The sequence below is a fragment of the Microtus ochrogaster genome, chromosome 24 (genome assembly GCF_000317375.1).
Source record: "Microtus ochrogaster isolate Prairie Vole_2 chromosome 24, MicOch1.0, whole genome shotgun sequence".
NCBI lineage: Eukaryota > Metazoa > Chordata > Mammalia > Rodentia > Cricetidae > Microtus > Microtus ochrogaster.
The window spans coordinates 35,620,199-35,636,491 of record NC_022024.1 but is presented as its reverse complement, the minus strand read 5'-3'; the positions used below and the strand labels follow the sequence as shown (position 1 = coordinate 35,636,491).

The 16,293-nt window shown below is 43.3% G+C and overlaps 1 protein-coding gene across 2 annotated transcripts in view; it reads right to left on the bottom strand.

Annotated features, from left to right (window-relative positions):
* The window catches only part of Polr3b (RNA polymerase III subunit B), a 110,662-nt gene that overhangs the window by 77,893 nt on the left and 16,476 nt on the right, over positions 1-16,293 (bottom strand). For both annotated transcript variants that reach the window (XM_005358244.3, XM_026784628.1), the window contains 3 exons: positions 14,945-15,053; positions 6,701-6,823; positions 865-984 (listed from right to left, as the gene is read on the bottom strand). In XM_005358244.3, coding sequence (XP_005358301.1) covers positions 865-984; positions 6,701-6,823; positions 14,945-15,053 — 352 coding nt within the window. The remainder of the gene's footprint in view (positions 1-864; positions 985-6,700; positions 6,824-14,944; positions 15,054-16,293) is intronic.

Genomic DNA, 16,293 nt, shown 5'->3' with positions numbered 1-16,293 from the left:
AAACTGGGAAACAGAGCTTTCTGCATAGGCTGTACCCCTGAATCATCACAAGGGACTTGGGAGGAAGTAGTGTTACTTCATTATGAAGAAACCTGAGTTCAGAGAATTCAAATTAGTTCAAAACCGAGACCTGGACAACTGCATCTCTAACTCCAAAGCTCTATTAGCTACCATTACCCACTTTTGCTGTCTGGAATTTTAAACTCCTTTCAATCATCCATAAGAGCCTAAAACAGAGTTCAAATACAGCTTCAATGAGAGGAATTTTATAATTTTCTGAGTAGATCACAGACACACAAACAGAAGCTACAGAGCAGTGCAGACATATATACCATTTGCTCACAGTGTTTTAAGGTAAGAAAACTGAACCTGAATACCACTACAAGGCTGATCTACATCCACAGATTCCCTGAAGGGATAGTTTGTAACTCTGTGATTAGATCATACATGATGGAACACTTGGGAGCTACGATTTAGCAAAAGGGGCCCACACATTCACTGAGGGAAAGAATGACTCCCAGCAATACCTGACATATGATGAGCTAACAGAAACACAACCCACTTCAAGGCCACCAGGCAGGCTCCAGCTTCTCTCTGCACACTCACCAGCTATGGATGACAGAAGCGAGACACTATGGAATTCAAGGCCATGGGGACAACTCAGCAAATGAGCATTTTAAAGAAGTGATGCAGCCAACCCTGACTACAAACAACTGCTGATAATGGGAGCTAAGTTCCCATGGGGCAGGACAGTGCCCAGCTCTTGGGGATGCACTTCCAACAGTAGAAACCGCATTCCAGAGTCTTTGGGAGGAATTCACGAATCTCACAGACATCATTCATTCATAGCTGGCAATTACTCACCGGTACATGGGTCAGAATGGTAGAAGCCAGGAGTTCTCTTGCTTCTTCTATCTTTGTTTTCTTTGGTCCACCTCCCCACATTCTTTGTCTTCTTACTTTATTCCCTATATATTTTAGTGCCTATAAAAGAACAAAGAGTGTCTGAGTTACATCACTGGAGATCATCAGTGCAGATGGGCTGTTATAAGCAAAGAAGACAAGGACCCTGGGTACACAGACTGCTGCTTCGTGAATAAAGTCTCAATATCATGAATCAGCAACAAAATACGTGAAGAGTCTCAATATCATGAATCAGCAACAAAATACGATAGCACACTGACAACCTAATACACAGATTCCCTTGAACCACATCATTTGATTTTTAAAAATATTTTATTTCTATAAAATTGACACATATTTATAGGGAATTGAGAAATCATAGATTAAAAATATGTTTGTGTGTATCTATAAGGCAGTCATCAATTCTTCATTCAGAATATCACTGTGAGATGGGATTGTTCTTATTTAAAAAAAAAACATAGAAAAAGGAAACCATGTCAAGATCTCTACACTAAGAGCTACAGGGTAAAGAAAACCCAAATAAATGCTGGATGAACGTCATGAACTAGATGCCTTGCTGGCATGACTTCCAGTTGAAATTCATCCTAAACTACATAATAGGTCATTTTATTCCCAGCAGGATTTAAAAACCCAAAATTGGTTGATTCTTAAGTCCTGGGTACTATAATTAACATGGATATGCAAAGGGCTTGGATAGCTGACATCATGGTTTCAACTATAAAACTTCAGTAGCCAGGCAGTGATATCACAGGCCTTCAATCTCAACCCTTGGGAGGCAGAGGCAGGTGGATCACTGTGGCTACACAGACAGATCCTGTCTTCAGGATGAAAATGATGTAACCGTAAGTGGAGAGAGAAAGACAGAAATAAACCACACCAAGGGTGAACTGGCTCTTGATAAAATTGTCCAAACAGGTCAATGAGAAAAGCTGTCCTCTGAATGACTGGTGGAGAAACACAGCTCAGCACCCAAACGTGCACAGGAGCCTGGGCGTCCACATCACATCGAAAGGAGAAACTAACGTCAGATAGGATTTGAGGCCTGCCAGGTGTTGGTGCACGGGGCTTTAATGCCAGCAAGAGGGAGGCAGAGGCAGGAGGATTTCTGAGTTTGAGGCCAGCTTGGTCTACAGAGTGAGTTCCAGGACATTCTGGGCTACCTAGTCCTGAAAAACAAACAAAGCAAAAAAAAAAAAAAGACTTTGTATCTAACACGGAAGCTGAAGTATATGATTTCTAGAGAAAGACACAGACAATATCCTAATCTGGAACAGGCAAAGACCTCCTTAAAGAGGATACAGAGGAAATGTGACTGTAGAAGACAGAGGTCAACAACACTGTGGAAGCAAAGAAAGCCGGGGCAGTGTTTGCAATGTGAAAGCTGGATATGGGGTTTATATCCAGGCTTCGTTTATATTTTGTTTGTTTTGGTTTTTGTAGACAGGGTTTCTCTGTGTAGCCCTGGCTGTCCTGGAACTCACTTTGTAGATCAGTCTGTCCTTGAACTCACAGAGATCCACCTGCCTCTGCCTCCTGAGTGCTGGGATTAAAGACATGTGCCACCATGCCTGGCTCAGACTTCATTTTTAAAAGGAGTCTGAAATTCATTAATAAAAAGATGAACAACGCAGACAGTGAAGTAATAATCAGTTTGAACCTCACAAAGAAAGTCAGTGACTGATTCACACATCAGAAGTGCCTGACATAATCTGCCATCAGAAATGAGTATTTAGGCCAAGATAAGATAATGCTACACACCTGCTAGAACATCTAAAATTAAAAGACACAACACCAAATACTGTGAGAACAAGAACAATGGGTCTTGTTCACTGTGGTCAGTAATTAAATGGTATGATCACTTGGGGACTGGGAAAGTGTGGCAATTTCAGCCTTATAAAACTCAAATAAGCACTGTTTTCTTGACCAGTAATTCGACTCCATGTATTTACCCCAAAGAAATGAAAACTTGTCCATACAAAAACTTGTTAGTGGTAGCACTGTTCAAAAGCAAAGGAAAGAGATCCAAATCAACATCAACACAAAAGGGAAAAGCTAGTACAGACATACCACAGAATATTACTAAACAATAAAAAGGGATGGGCAGCATGGATAACAACATGAAAAATACCACGGAATATTACTAAACAAGAAAAGGGACAGGCAGCATGGATAACAACATGAAAAGGAACAACAAACAAGAACCAAAAACTTTCGGGAAAATTTTGGACAGTATGCTTAGCAAAAGTTAGACACAATACACACAACCTAATTCCATACATAAAGCTCTGGAACAAATAAGGTAAAACCATCCTAATATCAGGGGTGGGGTAGTGTGCGGGGTGTCAGAGGACAGAGGTGAAAACCAAGGGAACATAAGGAAACTCAGGGAAAATGGAAATACTGTCCACTTTGTAAAGTTACATGATTAAAGTTACTTATCTCTAGATAAGAGCAGGCCCTGAAGTGCTTAGTAAGCAACAAGGAACTGAAGGAGGGAAGTCCACCTGGCAGGAAATGCGAGTAATAGGCAGCTTGATGTTCTCTAAACTGAGAGGTCATTGAAGTTTTCTCCCTTGGAAAGGGTGCAAGACTTCTCACTTTGAGGAAAAAATGAGAGGGGTACGAGGAGAGGGGAATCCCTTCTGATGTCACACTGCCAACTCTTGCCTGGGTACCCAGTGATGCCACAGTGTGAGGACTGCAGAAACAGTCTACCAAGGCAAGCCAAAATACTATTCCAAGCCGGGCGATGGTGGCGCACGCCTTTAATCCCAGCACTCGGGAGGCAGAGGCAGGCGGATCTCTGTGAGTTCGAGACCAGCCTGGTCTACAGCGCTAGTTCCAGGACAGGCTCCAAAGCCACAGAGAAACCCTATCTCGAAAAACCAAAAAAAAAAAAAAAAAAAAAAAAAACTATTCCTAGCAACATTCCCCAAAAGGCATCTATACACCAGAGCCCTTGACAGTAATAAAAACCATATAAATAACACAGACCGAGGAAATGGTGGAGGCTAAAAACAGGCATGAAAGCAAACCACACCTACACTGTAAGCAACTGACTGAAGCATCACACCTTCACAAGGGCTAAGGGCATCTGTGGTGTGCAGTATCCTCCAAGACAAAACATTCCATCTCACAGAGAAGCTCCAGGAGCAGCAAGGTAAACAATTCAACATAGCTTCAGGAAGTCCCCGAAACTGACCAGATTCACCAGGACCCTCCCTGCCAGAGAAGCAAATGAATCTGAGAGTTCCTCCAGGACAAGTAGAACTGCAGGACCAGCCGAGCGGCCTGGAAGAGCTTTAGACCAACTGAGGCACTTACTTGGAAAGGACGCTCTCCAACCTGGTGAGCTGCCCTGCAGGCTGTGTAAGTGTGCTCAAGAAGCCGAGCTTGACACTCATGCTACTGTAAGCAAGCCTTATCTACATTCTTCCAATAAAACTCGCTGGTTCACCAGGTTGGCCGTGGGTGGTATCCACACTTCGGTCTGTCGTGAGTATGTTGTGTCTCCCCCAGGAAGTTTGGTCACACACACTATTCCACAATGAAGTGTGCTTTCTTCATGCTCATTCAGAAAAGGAGAGAACACTCGCGTTTTCATAACCAATACTGTATGTTCAATGTTGCAAACATTTGGATTATTATTAACCTAGCACATGGTCTGTAAGCAACTAGAAATTCATATTTTCTGTTCAGGGAAACAAAACATTTGTCTCTCTGAAGTTAATGATTCCATCTTTTCTCTGACCTAATCTCACTGAGTTATCTGAAAAGCTTCCACAGTTTCTCCTAACAGAGAGAGATGTGAGTTTCCAACCACCGCGGCCCTTGCTCACACAGCGCTGCAAGGCTACCTGACCGAGCAGGTGAAGATGTGGAAGGAAGTTATCGGAGCCCTCGGTGACCATCAGGGCACCATTCACTCCTTCGTCACAGAAGGAACAGCAAGCTGCCCAGAGTGAACCTGTTGTTCAAAGGACGAGTATTCATTTTCTACTTCTGCTCACTTCTTAATGTTTCCCCTCTATGTTCTTAGATCCCTAGACAGGATTCCTTGATTTATTTTAATTTTTTTTGGGGGGGGGGTGTTGTTGTTGTTCTTGTTGGTTTTTGGAGACAGGGTTTCTCTGTGTAGCCCTGGCTGTCCTGGAACTTACTCTGTAGACCAGGCTGGCCTTGAACTCACAGAGATCTGCCTGCCTCTGCCTTCCAAGTGCTGGGATTAAAGATGTGCACCACCAATGTCCAGATACTCCTTAAGTTTTGTTTTTTTTTTTAACGAAGATTCATGCCTACCAAATATTTTACTTTCAAGAAAGGCCAAAAATAATAGTACTTCCTAATCAAAATAATGTTTCCTGATGTTATCTGCCCAGTTATTTGAGTCCATTCCCCACAAGTGTGGAGAGAGTAGAGCAGTGAGGAACACTTCCTAGTGCTGTGCTCTGGAACCGCACGTGCTAGTACGGCATTGGCCTTCCTAAGTGCATGGCGTGATCTAAACACCCCCAAGACTGACCTCAGTTCAGAACACACAAACACAATTAGGTGGGAATGTTCTCTCTACATGTATCACAGGTGACCAGAAGAAAGAGACCCAGGATTCATATTTTCCTTTAAGTATTTCACAGGCTAGACAATGTACATATGGACAAATTCAAACCGCCTAGTCTAGTTCTATCGAAAGGCATCCCTGGCTCCCAGGGGGCGTGAGGAATGACAAAGAGACTCAAAGTCAGCAAAACACCTTGGGAATATCAGACTAAAACGCCCACATGCTATGAGGACTCTCCCACAGGAAAAAGGAAGCTTAGTTTTTAAAATTTTAAAATTTTAGAATTATGCTTACACACATGGATTCCCTAACATCACCTTTGAATCTTATCCTTAGAGTCCATGGTCCTAACCAGGTGTACCTGAGGTCAGTGAAGATCCTGAGGGAATAAAAGGGATGATTCCTGGACCTTTCTTAACACTGAAGTAATTAGGAGCTCAGAAAATGGGACGCTGGAGATGAAATGGATACCAGGAGCTAAGGACACAGCCCACTGGCAGAGCGCCTGCAATGTACGCACAAAGCCCTGGGCTTGATCCCCGCTGTGTTAACTAAGGAATGTCTCCCATAGCTCATGTATTTCAACTCTTGGTCCCCAGTTGGTGGTTATGGAATCTTCAAGAGGGAGAGCTATGTTGGAGGTCACTGGGAGTGGGGTGTGAGGGTGGCCTTGCCCCAATTCCCGCTCTCTCCTGACTTCCTTTGTGTCAGCGAAAATGTGTGTGACCAGCTTCCTGCTACCACGTTCTCTCCACTAGCATGGATGCTGTCCCTCTGGAACTGCGAGCCAAAAGGAACTCTTCCTTTAGTTGCTTTTCGTCATGGTGTTTTATCATAGCGACACACCCCCAACACTGCCACCAAAAGGATATCAAAGAGAAAATGAAAGAAGGCAAGCCTCAGACTGAAGCTGCCAGGGCTTTGAAAGTGTGCTATCCCTTGAATGATATCCCCAAATGGTGCTTGTTACTGAAGCACACAAGCAGCCTCCTCTCCACGAAGCCCTTTTCTGAAAACTCCAGAAACCACAGGCTGACGACTGGCACAGGCGGACTTCTTCCTCCACTTTACAGAGGGAGTCAGAAGAACTCCGGTGTCACTATTCTCCTCGAGCCCCTTTCCAGATCTACACCCCCAAAGTCACTGCAGCGGTGGCTTATTGAGATGAACAGCACCGAAGTCTCAATCCACAGCAAAGGACACCATGAAAGGACACACCTGCATCTGTGTGAAAATCTGAGCTTTCTGGCACTCCTCCAAGCTGGGCCCAAATGCAGCCATCACGTGCTCCTCTGTTCCAATCATCTGCACAATTTCCTGGTCACTCTCAACACCCATGGCCTAGGAAGGGAAGAAAAGACAGAGAGTGTTGGCTCTGTGCTCACTCACTGACATTTGCTTATGCTAATCTGGCATTGTTTGTGGGTATTACTTCTAAGCAAAAGCCAGCTCTTCTCTTAGAAACGGTGCCATCTGGCACTGGCAGCCATAGCCCAAGCTGCACAAGAACCTGAAATAGAAATTGTCATTTAGGAAAACAAACACCCTCAAATATTTCTGCATGTGTAAAACAGTTCCAAATTTTTTTTTAAATATTCTGAGAGTCTCACCACGAAAAAATGAGGCTGGGAAGTCTATCAGAGAGGCCTGGTCACAGCAACAATAGCAAACTTAAAGCAAGACCCCCAAAGGTAGCAAGTCAGAAATAAACACAGCTGAAAATGAGAGTAACCCCGACTAGAAACCTTAAGTGTTGCAAGGTGGCAGTGGCTGAGCGTCTCTGTTGTCCCACATGGTCCTATGCTCACTCACTCACATACTTGGCCAGAGAACGGCCATGAGGAGAGACACAGAGTAATCCCACCAGCCCTCTCCTGGTGTGGAAATGACCTGCTTCTTCGTAGCCAGGGGGAAAAGTCGTGTTTGCACCAAAATGCCTTCTGTTTGGAGAGAAGACTGAATCAGAGGAGAACTAACTGCCCAGTCAAGCTTATCACTTCTCTTCTCAATTTTCTTCCACACAGAGGAGAAGGAAACGGAGTTCCCAGCTCCTGTGCAGGGAACGTCAAGGACATGGTCCTGCACACCACTGAGGGCGTCTATCTGGAAACAACTCTATTGCTGTCAATAATATGACAGAGATAACACCAGCCCTATCGCTGTCATATACGTCTGTCACTGTGGTACCAATGGAACCCCGCCAGTGACAGAGATAACACCAGCCCTATCGCTGTCATGTAAGTCCGTCACTGTGGTACCAATGGAACCCCGCCAGCGCAAAGTTCTAGGGTCACTCATTAGACCTTGAAAATTCTGAAGACGTGGGGGATGCTAAGTAGCTGCTATGTCCCCTTTATACCAACTGAGGGGGGTCTGAAAATGTCCCCCAAGTCCCTACCACCAACTCCTCTGAGAGCACAGTAAACGTGGTGTCTCCTGTGTGGGAAGAAATGACCTGCTCAGCTTTGGAAGCTTGATTACAGACACTGTAGTTTACCTGCTTGCTCCTGGTGCCAAATTGTGAGGGCACCCACGAAGAATGTGAGAACGTTGAGAGGTTAAAAAAAAAACAAAAAACCAACCCCTACAGCTTCCTACCATGCTGGTGGTTGCCCAGCATCAGGTGACAACAGAAAGACAGACTAATAACAGAAAAACCCTGAGCCAGAACCACCCAGCCAAATCACCCCCAAACTTCTGACCAGCAGAGCGAAGATGTGTTTTTGTAGGTATTTCTGAATTGACATATTCCTTCCTAAAAGGAAGAGGAGGCTCACAAACTCAGGAAACTGAGGAACCATAGGAACATAGGGGACTCAGGACGCTAATGCATCTTACACAGAGCTCAGGACACTAATGCATCTTACAGGACTCAGGACACTAATGCATCTTACAGGACTCAGGACACTAATGCATCTTACAGGACTTAGAAGAACAGGAAGTTTTAGGACTCAGCCAGATGTGCAGTGGCACACACCTTTAATCCCAGTGCTCAGGAGGCAGAGGCAGGCAGAGCTCTGTGAGTTCAAAGCTGGGTGGATCTCTGTGAGTTCCAGGCTGGCCTGGTCCACACAGTGAATTCCAGACTGCTGCAGAGTGAGACCTTATCCCAAAACAAAATAAAGCAAAACAGAAAAGTTGTAGAAGTCAGGCTGTCTTTCTCCAAAGCCACACAAGCTCTGAACAAACTGCAGGGAGAGGGGGACTCTTCACTAAAAGTGCCTGACACCTGAACAGGGAGCCCCAAGACTGTGGCTTCAATGAGCTGTTGCCCATGCTGGCATGGCCCTCTTGGTTCTACAGCTGCCTCGAGTGATCCATGCTTCTGTTAGGAGCCCTGCACCCACACCCCACAAGCAACCCCAATGAACTCACTGCTTCACCAAGCTAAACCAGGATGGAGTCCCTTCATTCAGATGTTTGTCCATGTTTTCCCCAGGAAAAGTCACACAACAGGGTGATAATTCATATCCAGCTCAGACAAATGTAACAACTTTAGGAATTAAACTCACTATTTGAACAAAGAGTTTTATTTTTGAAACAAACTGGCCTTGGACTGTTAATCCTCCTGCCTCAGCGTTCCCAGTGCCGGGATTATAGGCCTGTACTTTTGGTAAAAAGTAGATCCAAACTTTTCCTTCACATATAAATTCTCAAGATTCAAATCACATTTTTTGTTAATTTTTATAGCCATTTTATCCCTAATTTGATATAAAGCATTTATTCAAGAGGCTGGCAAGATGGCTCAGTGTTTAAGAGCACTGGCTGCCCTTTCCAGAGGACCCAGGTTCAGACATTCCCAGCACCCACATGGCAGCTCACAACTGTCAGTAACTCAGTTCCAAGGAATCTGACACCCTCACACCAATGTGCATAAAATTAAATAAATTACTTTTTTTTAAAAAGCATTTATTCAAGTAGCTGCTAAGATTAATGTCACTATTTAAAAACCATACAAATTCCTGAAAATCGCCTTTTATGATTAAAAGGTTAGCAGTTCAAAAAGCGACTGATTTTAATTTTTTTAAAAAGCAAAGAAAGTAGTCATGCTATTAAATCGGAGTCCAATTGGCTTATTTTAGTCTCTTCACTGTAGCAAAATTTCCAAGTGAAATAAAAGACTACTACTAGTCATGTACTTTGGAGTTTTATAATAATAATGGAAACAAATCCTTCCTCATTCATAACTTGGTTGGTCACATAAGTTGTCCTGGTATGGGATCTAAATAGTAGTAGTTTTTAAATTGCCTAACACTCCTGGATGGCTTAAAATGAATCTCAACAGACTGCCTGGCCCTCCAAACACACCTAAGCTGTGGAAGAAAGCTGTGCCAAGCAACGGTGACAGATGCCATATGCAGAAGACGTGAGGACTGCCAAAGCTGTCCCACAAAGGCTAAACCGTTCCACCAGGTCACTGAGATGCAGGGGCTGTGACTCAGCCAAGTCTTGTCAAAAGAGCCTCAGCTCCAAAGACTGAATCAACTTTAGCACTGTGTAGCCTTCAGCAGTCATGGCTACAAACAAATAACATATCCCCATGGAAACCAACAAAATGCCCATCCATTTTGCTTCACAGATGTAATTTAGACACCTGAAAACTAGCATTCTGTGGAACTCTTTGTACTCCTGAATCTTCATCCCGTCCAGTGGCTAGTAAGTCCAGAGAAAATGCGATAAACTAATAACCGTAGGAAAATGACAGGTGACGTTTGTCTGAAGGTCCCATGGTCTGACAAGAGCAGTAACACTGATCAGAAGCCCGGAGAGGCACCTTTTAACAAGCGGCATGAAACTGTCCTCCCGCACACCTACAAAGTGTAACTTCTAAAGGTCGGAAGAGGAAAATGCTAGTGACTGATTTTCTGTAAGGAGCTGACATTCATCACTGTGGACAACAGTCCTGGCAGACAACATGGAAACAGCAATGACATTTTTAAACTGTAGTTGTTTCCCTCTACAAATAAAAATGTCCGTAGAAGTTGGCATCTGAGGAACAAAAACAAAGCCCAGCTCCCGAGATCCTCTTGGGCTACAGATGCCACGCATTTGCCAGTGCTGAAAGCCTGTGACAGAAAATGGGGAAAGGGAAGATTCATGGCAGGAGAGCCTCTTTGCAGTCAAGTCCATAAATAAGGCTGGTCCAGGACCTACAGGCTCCACCCATCATATTCAGCCTCAGCATGGCGTCTGGAAACCCTGCTGCTTCTGCCACTGTTAGCCAATTGTTGGTGACGATCAACAACCATCAGGGCCTAATGACTGTCAAACACACAACACACAAAGAGAAACATGTGCCTCTTCCAGCATCCTGGTTTACTTTCCCCAGTTTCTGACAATGGGTAAGGAGGGCCGAGCAGAGAAAAACATTTCTGGGAAGAAGTGACCCACGTCTGTATCTTACAAAAGCACCCAGGGAGGTGACTTTTCTCTTGAAAGGTGAGTTTTTCAGGACTCAGAGAAGTTGGAAGTTCTGCCCAATATCACACAGCCACTAAGTGGAGAAACAGAAATTTAGGCTTGGTGTAGGAGTTCCTTCTATGTGTTGCTTTCATTGGTTTAATAAAGAAACTGCCTTTGCCTTTTGATAGGGCAGCACTTAGGTGGAGTAGACAGAACTGAATGCTGGGAAGAAGGGCAGTGTGGCAGACGCCATGAAGCTCCTGTCCAAGACTGACACTGGTTAGACTCTTTCCTGGTAAGCCACAACCTCATGGTGTTATACAGATTATTAGAAATGGGTTAAATTAAGATGTGAGAGTTAGCCAATAAGAGGCTAGACAGAATGAGCCAGACAGTGATTTAATTAATATAATTTCTGTGTGATTATTTCGGGTGTAAGCTAGCAGGGCAGCCGGGACCAAAAGCAGGCCCTCTCACACAACATAGGCTAAATTGTCTGTCTCCTAGATCTTCAGCACCCTGCACTGTCAACAGGTAGTTCTCAGCAGCTGACCGGAACACTCCTGAAGAGAAGGACCCAACAACGATGACCTATGATCAAAATACTAAGTTCACCTATCTGAACTAAAAAAGTTTTAAATGCTTATTTTAAATGTTACATAGTGCTTATTAGATAATTAGTGAACACATTTCTGTAAATTATATGCAACACTTACCAAGTGTTGAAGAGATACACTCCCACTGGCAGGATTAAAATCTCATAATCTATCAGCAATGGGTATGAACATGTATGATAAGGACAGTCATTTTAGGGTGTGTGTAAGACTGAAAACATCCAAGTGGGAAAAATACCTAAAATCATACTCTAAGAAGCTGAAAAGTAAATTGCACACATAATAATCACTAATGGCGATGATGCGGAAAGATGCCATAACCTATCATCATGTAAAACACAAAGTAAGTTGTTGCGTGTATCACAAGTCACAAAAAATGACCTGCAAAATATATAAAAACATGCTGCATTTTTCAGAGCCTCTCTTCATTTATAACTGGTTATATATTAAAAAAAAAACTAGACTGTTAATTCAGTCTTTTTCTAGATAGAACTTAAGTCAGCTGTTTATGCTTACAATATAAATATTAAATATTAATATAAAATTATTTTATTAAACTTTGGCCAGATAGTCAAAAAAAAGTTTAAAATCTTTTCAGATTTTTAATCCATGCCTGTATCTCATTACACATTTTCTACATGTGTGATAAAAAGATCATAGGCTTTCTGGTTAATTAATACTCCTAGTCTAAAAATAGCAATGCTGTGCATCCTCATGTTTAAAACTTTAAAAAAAAAAAAAGAGAAGTGCATGAATACATGGAGATATACTGCCCTCTGCTGAAGATATAACTCCAGGCTGACAGATAAAACGTCTACATCACTGCATGTGTAGCACCAGACACTGCTGGGTGCTGTAGAATTCTCCTAAGAAAACAAAGTTCCTTCTGTGCTTGAAAACACAAACTTCAAAGAAAGGAACTAAGACAGCAGCAGGTGCGAGACTCTCTGGACCTGACATAATGGTGCTATCACTATAATTACAGTCATCCTCTTATAAAGAAAATTAACGACTCCACCTTTTATAGAACTCAAAAGTGTATATACTAGGCATAGAAAATAGTTTATAGATCCTCTTTCATGAGACTGTGTTTCAAATATGGTTATTTCTCAAGTTAAAGGACCTGATAAATCAGCACGTACTCGATACTTGTGAATGAGTGGGACATATCCCACCATGACCACAAGCCAGACTTGAGAAGCCTGATGCCCAGACTACTGTGCAGTCGGGAACATCTTCAGGAGTGGTGGCTCAGTCTCTTCTTGGAGACTCCAAATGGTTTTCCTTTTTAAGCAGATTAGTTACACCACTGCACAGGATCTCTGCGTGTGGATTCCATTTATACTGTAAGCAACTGTGGGACAGGAACACTGATCCCACAGAGAAACTGAAGGATGCTACTGAGCAGTGCTCATCGCTAAGATCACCTGGTATGCTGGGCTGTGCTCCCTGGAACCATCGCTTGTCTCTAAGATCACCTGGCATGCTGGGCTGTGCTCCCTGGAACCATCTCTTGTCTCTAAGATCACCTGGTATGCGGTGCTGTGCTCCCTGTAATACATATTCACACCTCACAGCGAGTAAAACAAACCACAGGACTTTCAGAGAAGAATATTAATTAAGCATTTCTACAGGAAATAGCTTTTCAGGTTTCAAGCCAACCCTTAAACAAGCCTAAAAATCCAGTTCAATAGTAAAGACACATGTTTATTTAGAAACAACAGAATCTAGACGCCTATAAAAAAGAAGAGGTCTGGAATTTCCTAAGATAGAGCCTGTAGATGTCCTTGCTCCTGAAACATATTGTGGGATATTTGTACACTGTGCAAAGATTTATTTGCTGTGATTGGTGTAATGAAGAACTGAATGACCAATATCTAGACAGAAAGAGGTTAGGTGTGACTTCCAGGGACAGAGGACTCTGGAAAGAAGAAAGGCAGAGTCGGCAGCCAGATGGAGAGGAGACAAGAGGTTGAAGAGGAAAGTAAGGTAAAAAGTCACAAGGCAAAATGTAGATAACATGAACAGGTTGATTTAAGTTGTAAGAGCTAATGGGACAACCCTAAACTAAGTCCAAGTTTTTATAACTAATAAGCAGTCTCTGCGTAGTTATTTGGGAGCTGGCTGGCGGGACACAAAAAGACTTGCTACAGGTGGAACAGTCTGTTAACAGGCCTGTATGGTGGCTAATCCCCACTGTTGACCTGATGAGCAGGCTTCTACCCATGCTGTGGGACCTGTCTTGATTACATTACTGAGATAGGAAGACACAGCCACTGAGTGACAGCACACCCTGAGCTGTGGTCCTGAACGTTATGAAAGATGGTGACCAGCTGCCTCAGGCTTCTGCCATGTTGGTTTTCGTGCCACGATGAACTACAAAACAGACCACTTTGTCCTGGGTGCTGCTTTTGTCATTTGGTATCTTACCATGGCAAGATAGGAGAAACCAAGTCTGCACATACAACCATTACACCACACCCAAGATGCAGTTACAAGACCAAAAACAGAGCTGAAAGAAATAATCTGCACTGCACACATTGACAAAACAGATCTATTTCTACTCATGAATCTGTAAACTACCCCTTGAAAGGCTCATGAGAAACTGGTAGTAGGATCTCTAGGTAGCACTCTATGGTTAAGAGGAAGATGGAGAAAGGCTTAATCATGACTATACCTTTCCACACTCTGGTATCTCCTAAAAAAAAAACAAAAAAACAAAAGAATAATATACAACTTAGATATGATACTCCTAGGATCCCTTACCTGCCCAATTCTACCTTACCTAATTCTATATAGAAAAAAACAAAAATAAAAAACCACTAGGACAGGTGAGTTGGCTAGGTGGGTGAAGGTGCTACCACCAAACCTGATGAGCTGCATTCATACAGAATCCACACAGTGGAAGGGGAGAACTGACTTCTACCAATCCTCCGGCCTACACATACAGACACACACACACACACCATACATACATATACACAAACACATACAGACACACACACACACAAACACATACAGACACACACACACACATCATACATACACACAAACACATACACACACACAGACACACACACAGACACACACACACCATACATACATATACACAAACACATACAGACACACACACACACATCCTACATACACACACAGACACACACACATTATATATATACACAAACACATACAGACATACACACACAAACATATACAGATATACACACAGACATAGACATACACACACATCATATATACACACAAACACATACAGATATACCCACACTACAGACTGTACATTCATACATATATACATGTCAATACTCACACACATGTTCACAAAAACAAATAAAATGTGATAAAAAATTTTTAATTTTTCACCATCATAATAATTTAATTTTGATAGAAATTCTTTCAGTGTTCGGAAAGAGAGCAGCAGCCTTACCTTGAATATGATGACGATGGGTATGTCTTCAGACAAGGTGTTGTGCCTCAGATAAAACCGCCCTTGCTTCACAGCCATGTTGGTTCTGCTCTTCTTCTCGTGGGTAGAGCTATGAGGAAACATGGGCAGTTAAACTGCATCCCTACGCAGGAACTCCAATAGCAAAGATCAGTACCCTGTGTGTTCAGCTGTTCAACAAGCAAAATCATCCCTAGTTAATTGGCTTTCAAAGTTACACAAGTTCCTACCACTTCTGTGAACACTTAAAAACACTACAACTGTTTCTCCACCTTCAGGACTATGGTAGAAATATTGTGATGAAGGAGTGCCTTTCACCCTTTGACCTAATTCCCCGTCCCTTCCCCCTGTGTGCTGCTGGCTGGTTCGTGAGGAAGTCTTGTGTCCAGGCTGGCCTGCACTTGCTATGTAAGGACGATCTCGAACTCCTGCTCCTCTTTCCACCTCCTCAGGGCAAAGGTTACAGCTGTGTGCCACAGCGCCCAGCTTCTAACTTACGTCATTTTTATTCTACCTGAATTACTTTGATCCAATGTAGGACATATATTCATGACTGATTTTTTTTGAAGAGAAAAATTTCAGAATGTGGCAGAGCACATTCTAAGAAATGAATTTTAAAATTAGTAATCTAAAAGAGTTGCCCACAGTATCAGCACACGGTGAAAAGCCCTCATTTAGCTCCTTCTGTTGGTGTCTCAGGAAGGAAAATCCTAACAGACTACCAAACACTGCAAAAGCTCTGTGCAGCCGTAACAGTAACACATACTGGCTGCCTACTGCACTGCTATCATGTGGCACACACGAGTTCTAATCTCCACATGACCATGCGTACTGAGAGCTCCCTCTAAGAAGTCACGTGTGAGGGAACTGAGACTTAGAGAAGCTACGTGACTCCCCACTGCGGCGTCACGTGCAGAAAACACCTTCAGGATTAAATCCAGAATGCTCTGGCTCCAAAACTCTGTGCAGTTGAAAGAGAAAGGTGCTGAGGACTCTCACAGTCAAAGAGACCTCGAGTTTAGGTATGAAACAGAAACAGGATCATTTATCCTGAATTAAAACACATAATAAAAGGTGAAGGTGGGCGGTGGTGGAGCACGACTTTAATCCCAGCACTCGGGAGGCAGAGGCAGGTGGATCTCTGTGAGTTCGAGGCCAGCCTGGTCTACAAGACCGAGTTCCAGCCGGGTGTTGGTGGCGCACGCCTTTAATCCCAGCACTCGGGAGGCAGAGGCAGGCGGATCTCTGCGAGTTCGAGACCAGCCTGGTCTACAGAGCTAGTTCCAGGACAGGCTCCAAAGCCACAGAGAAACCCTGTCTCGAAAAACCAA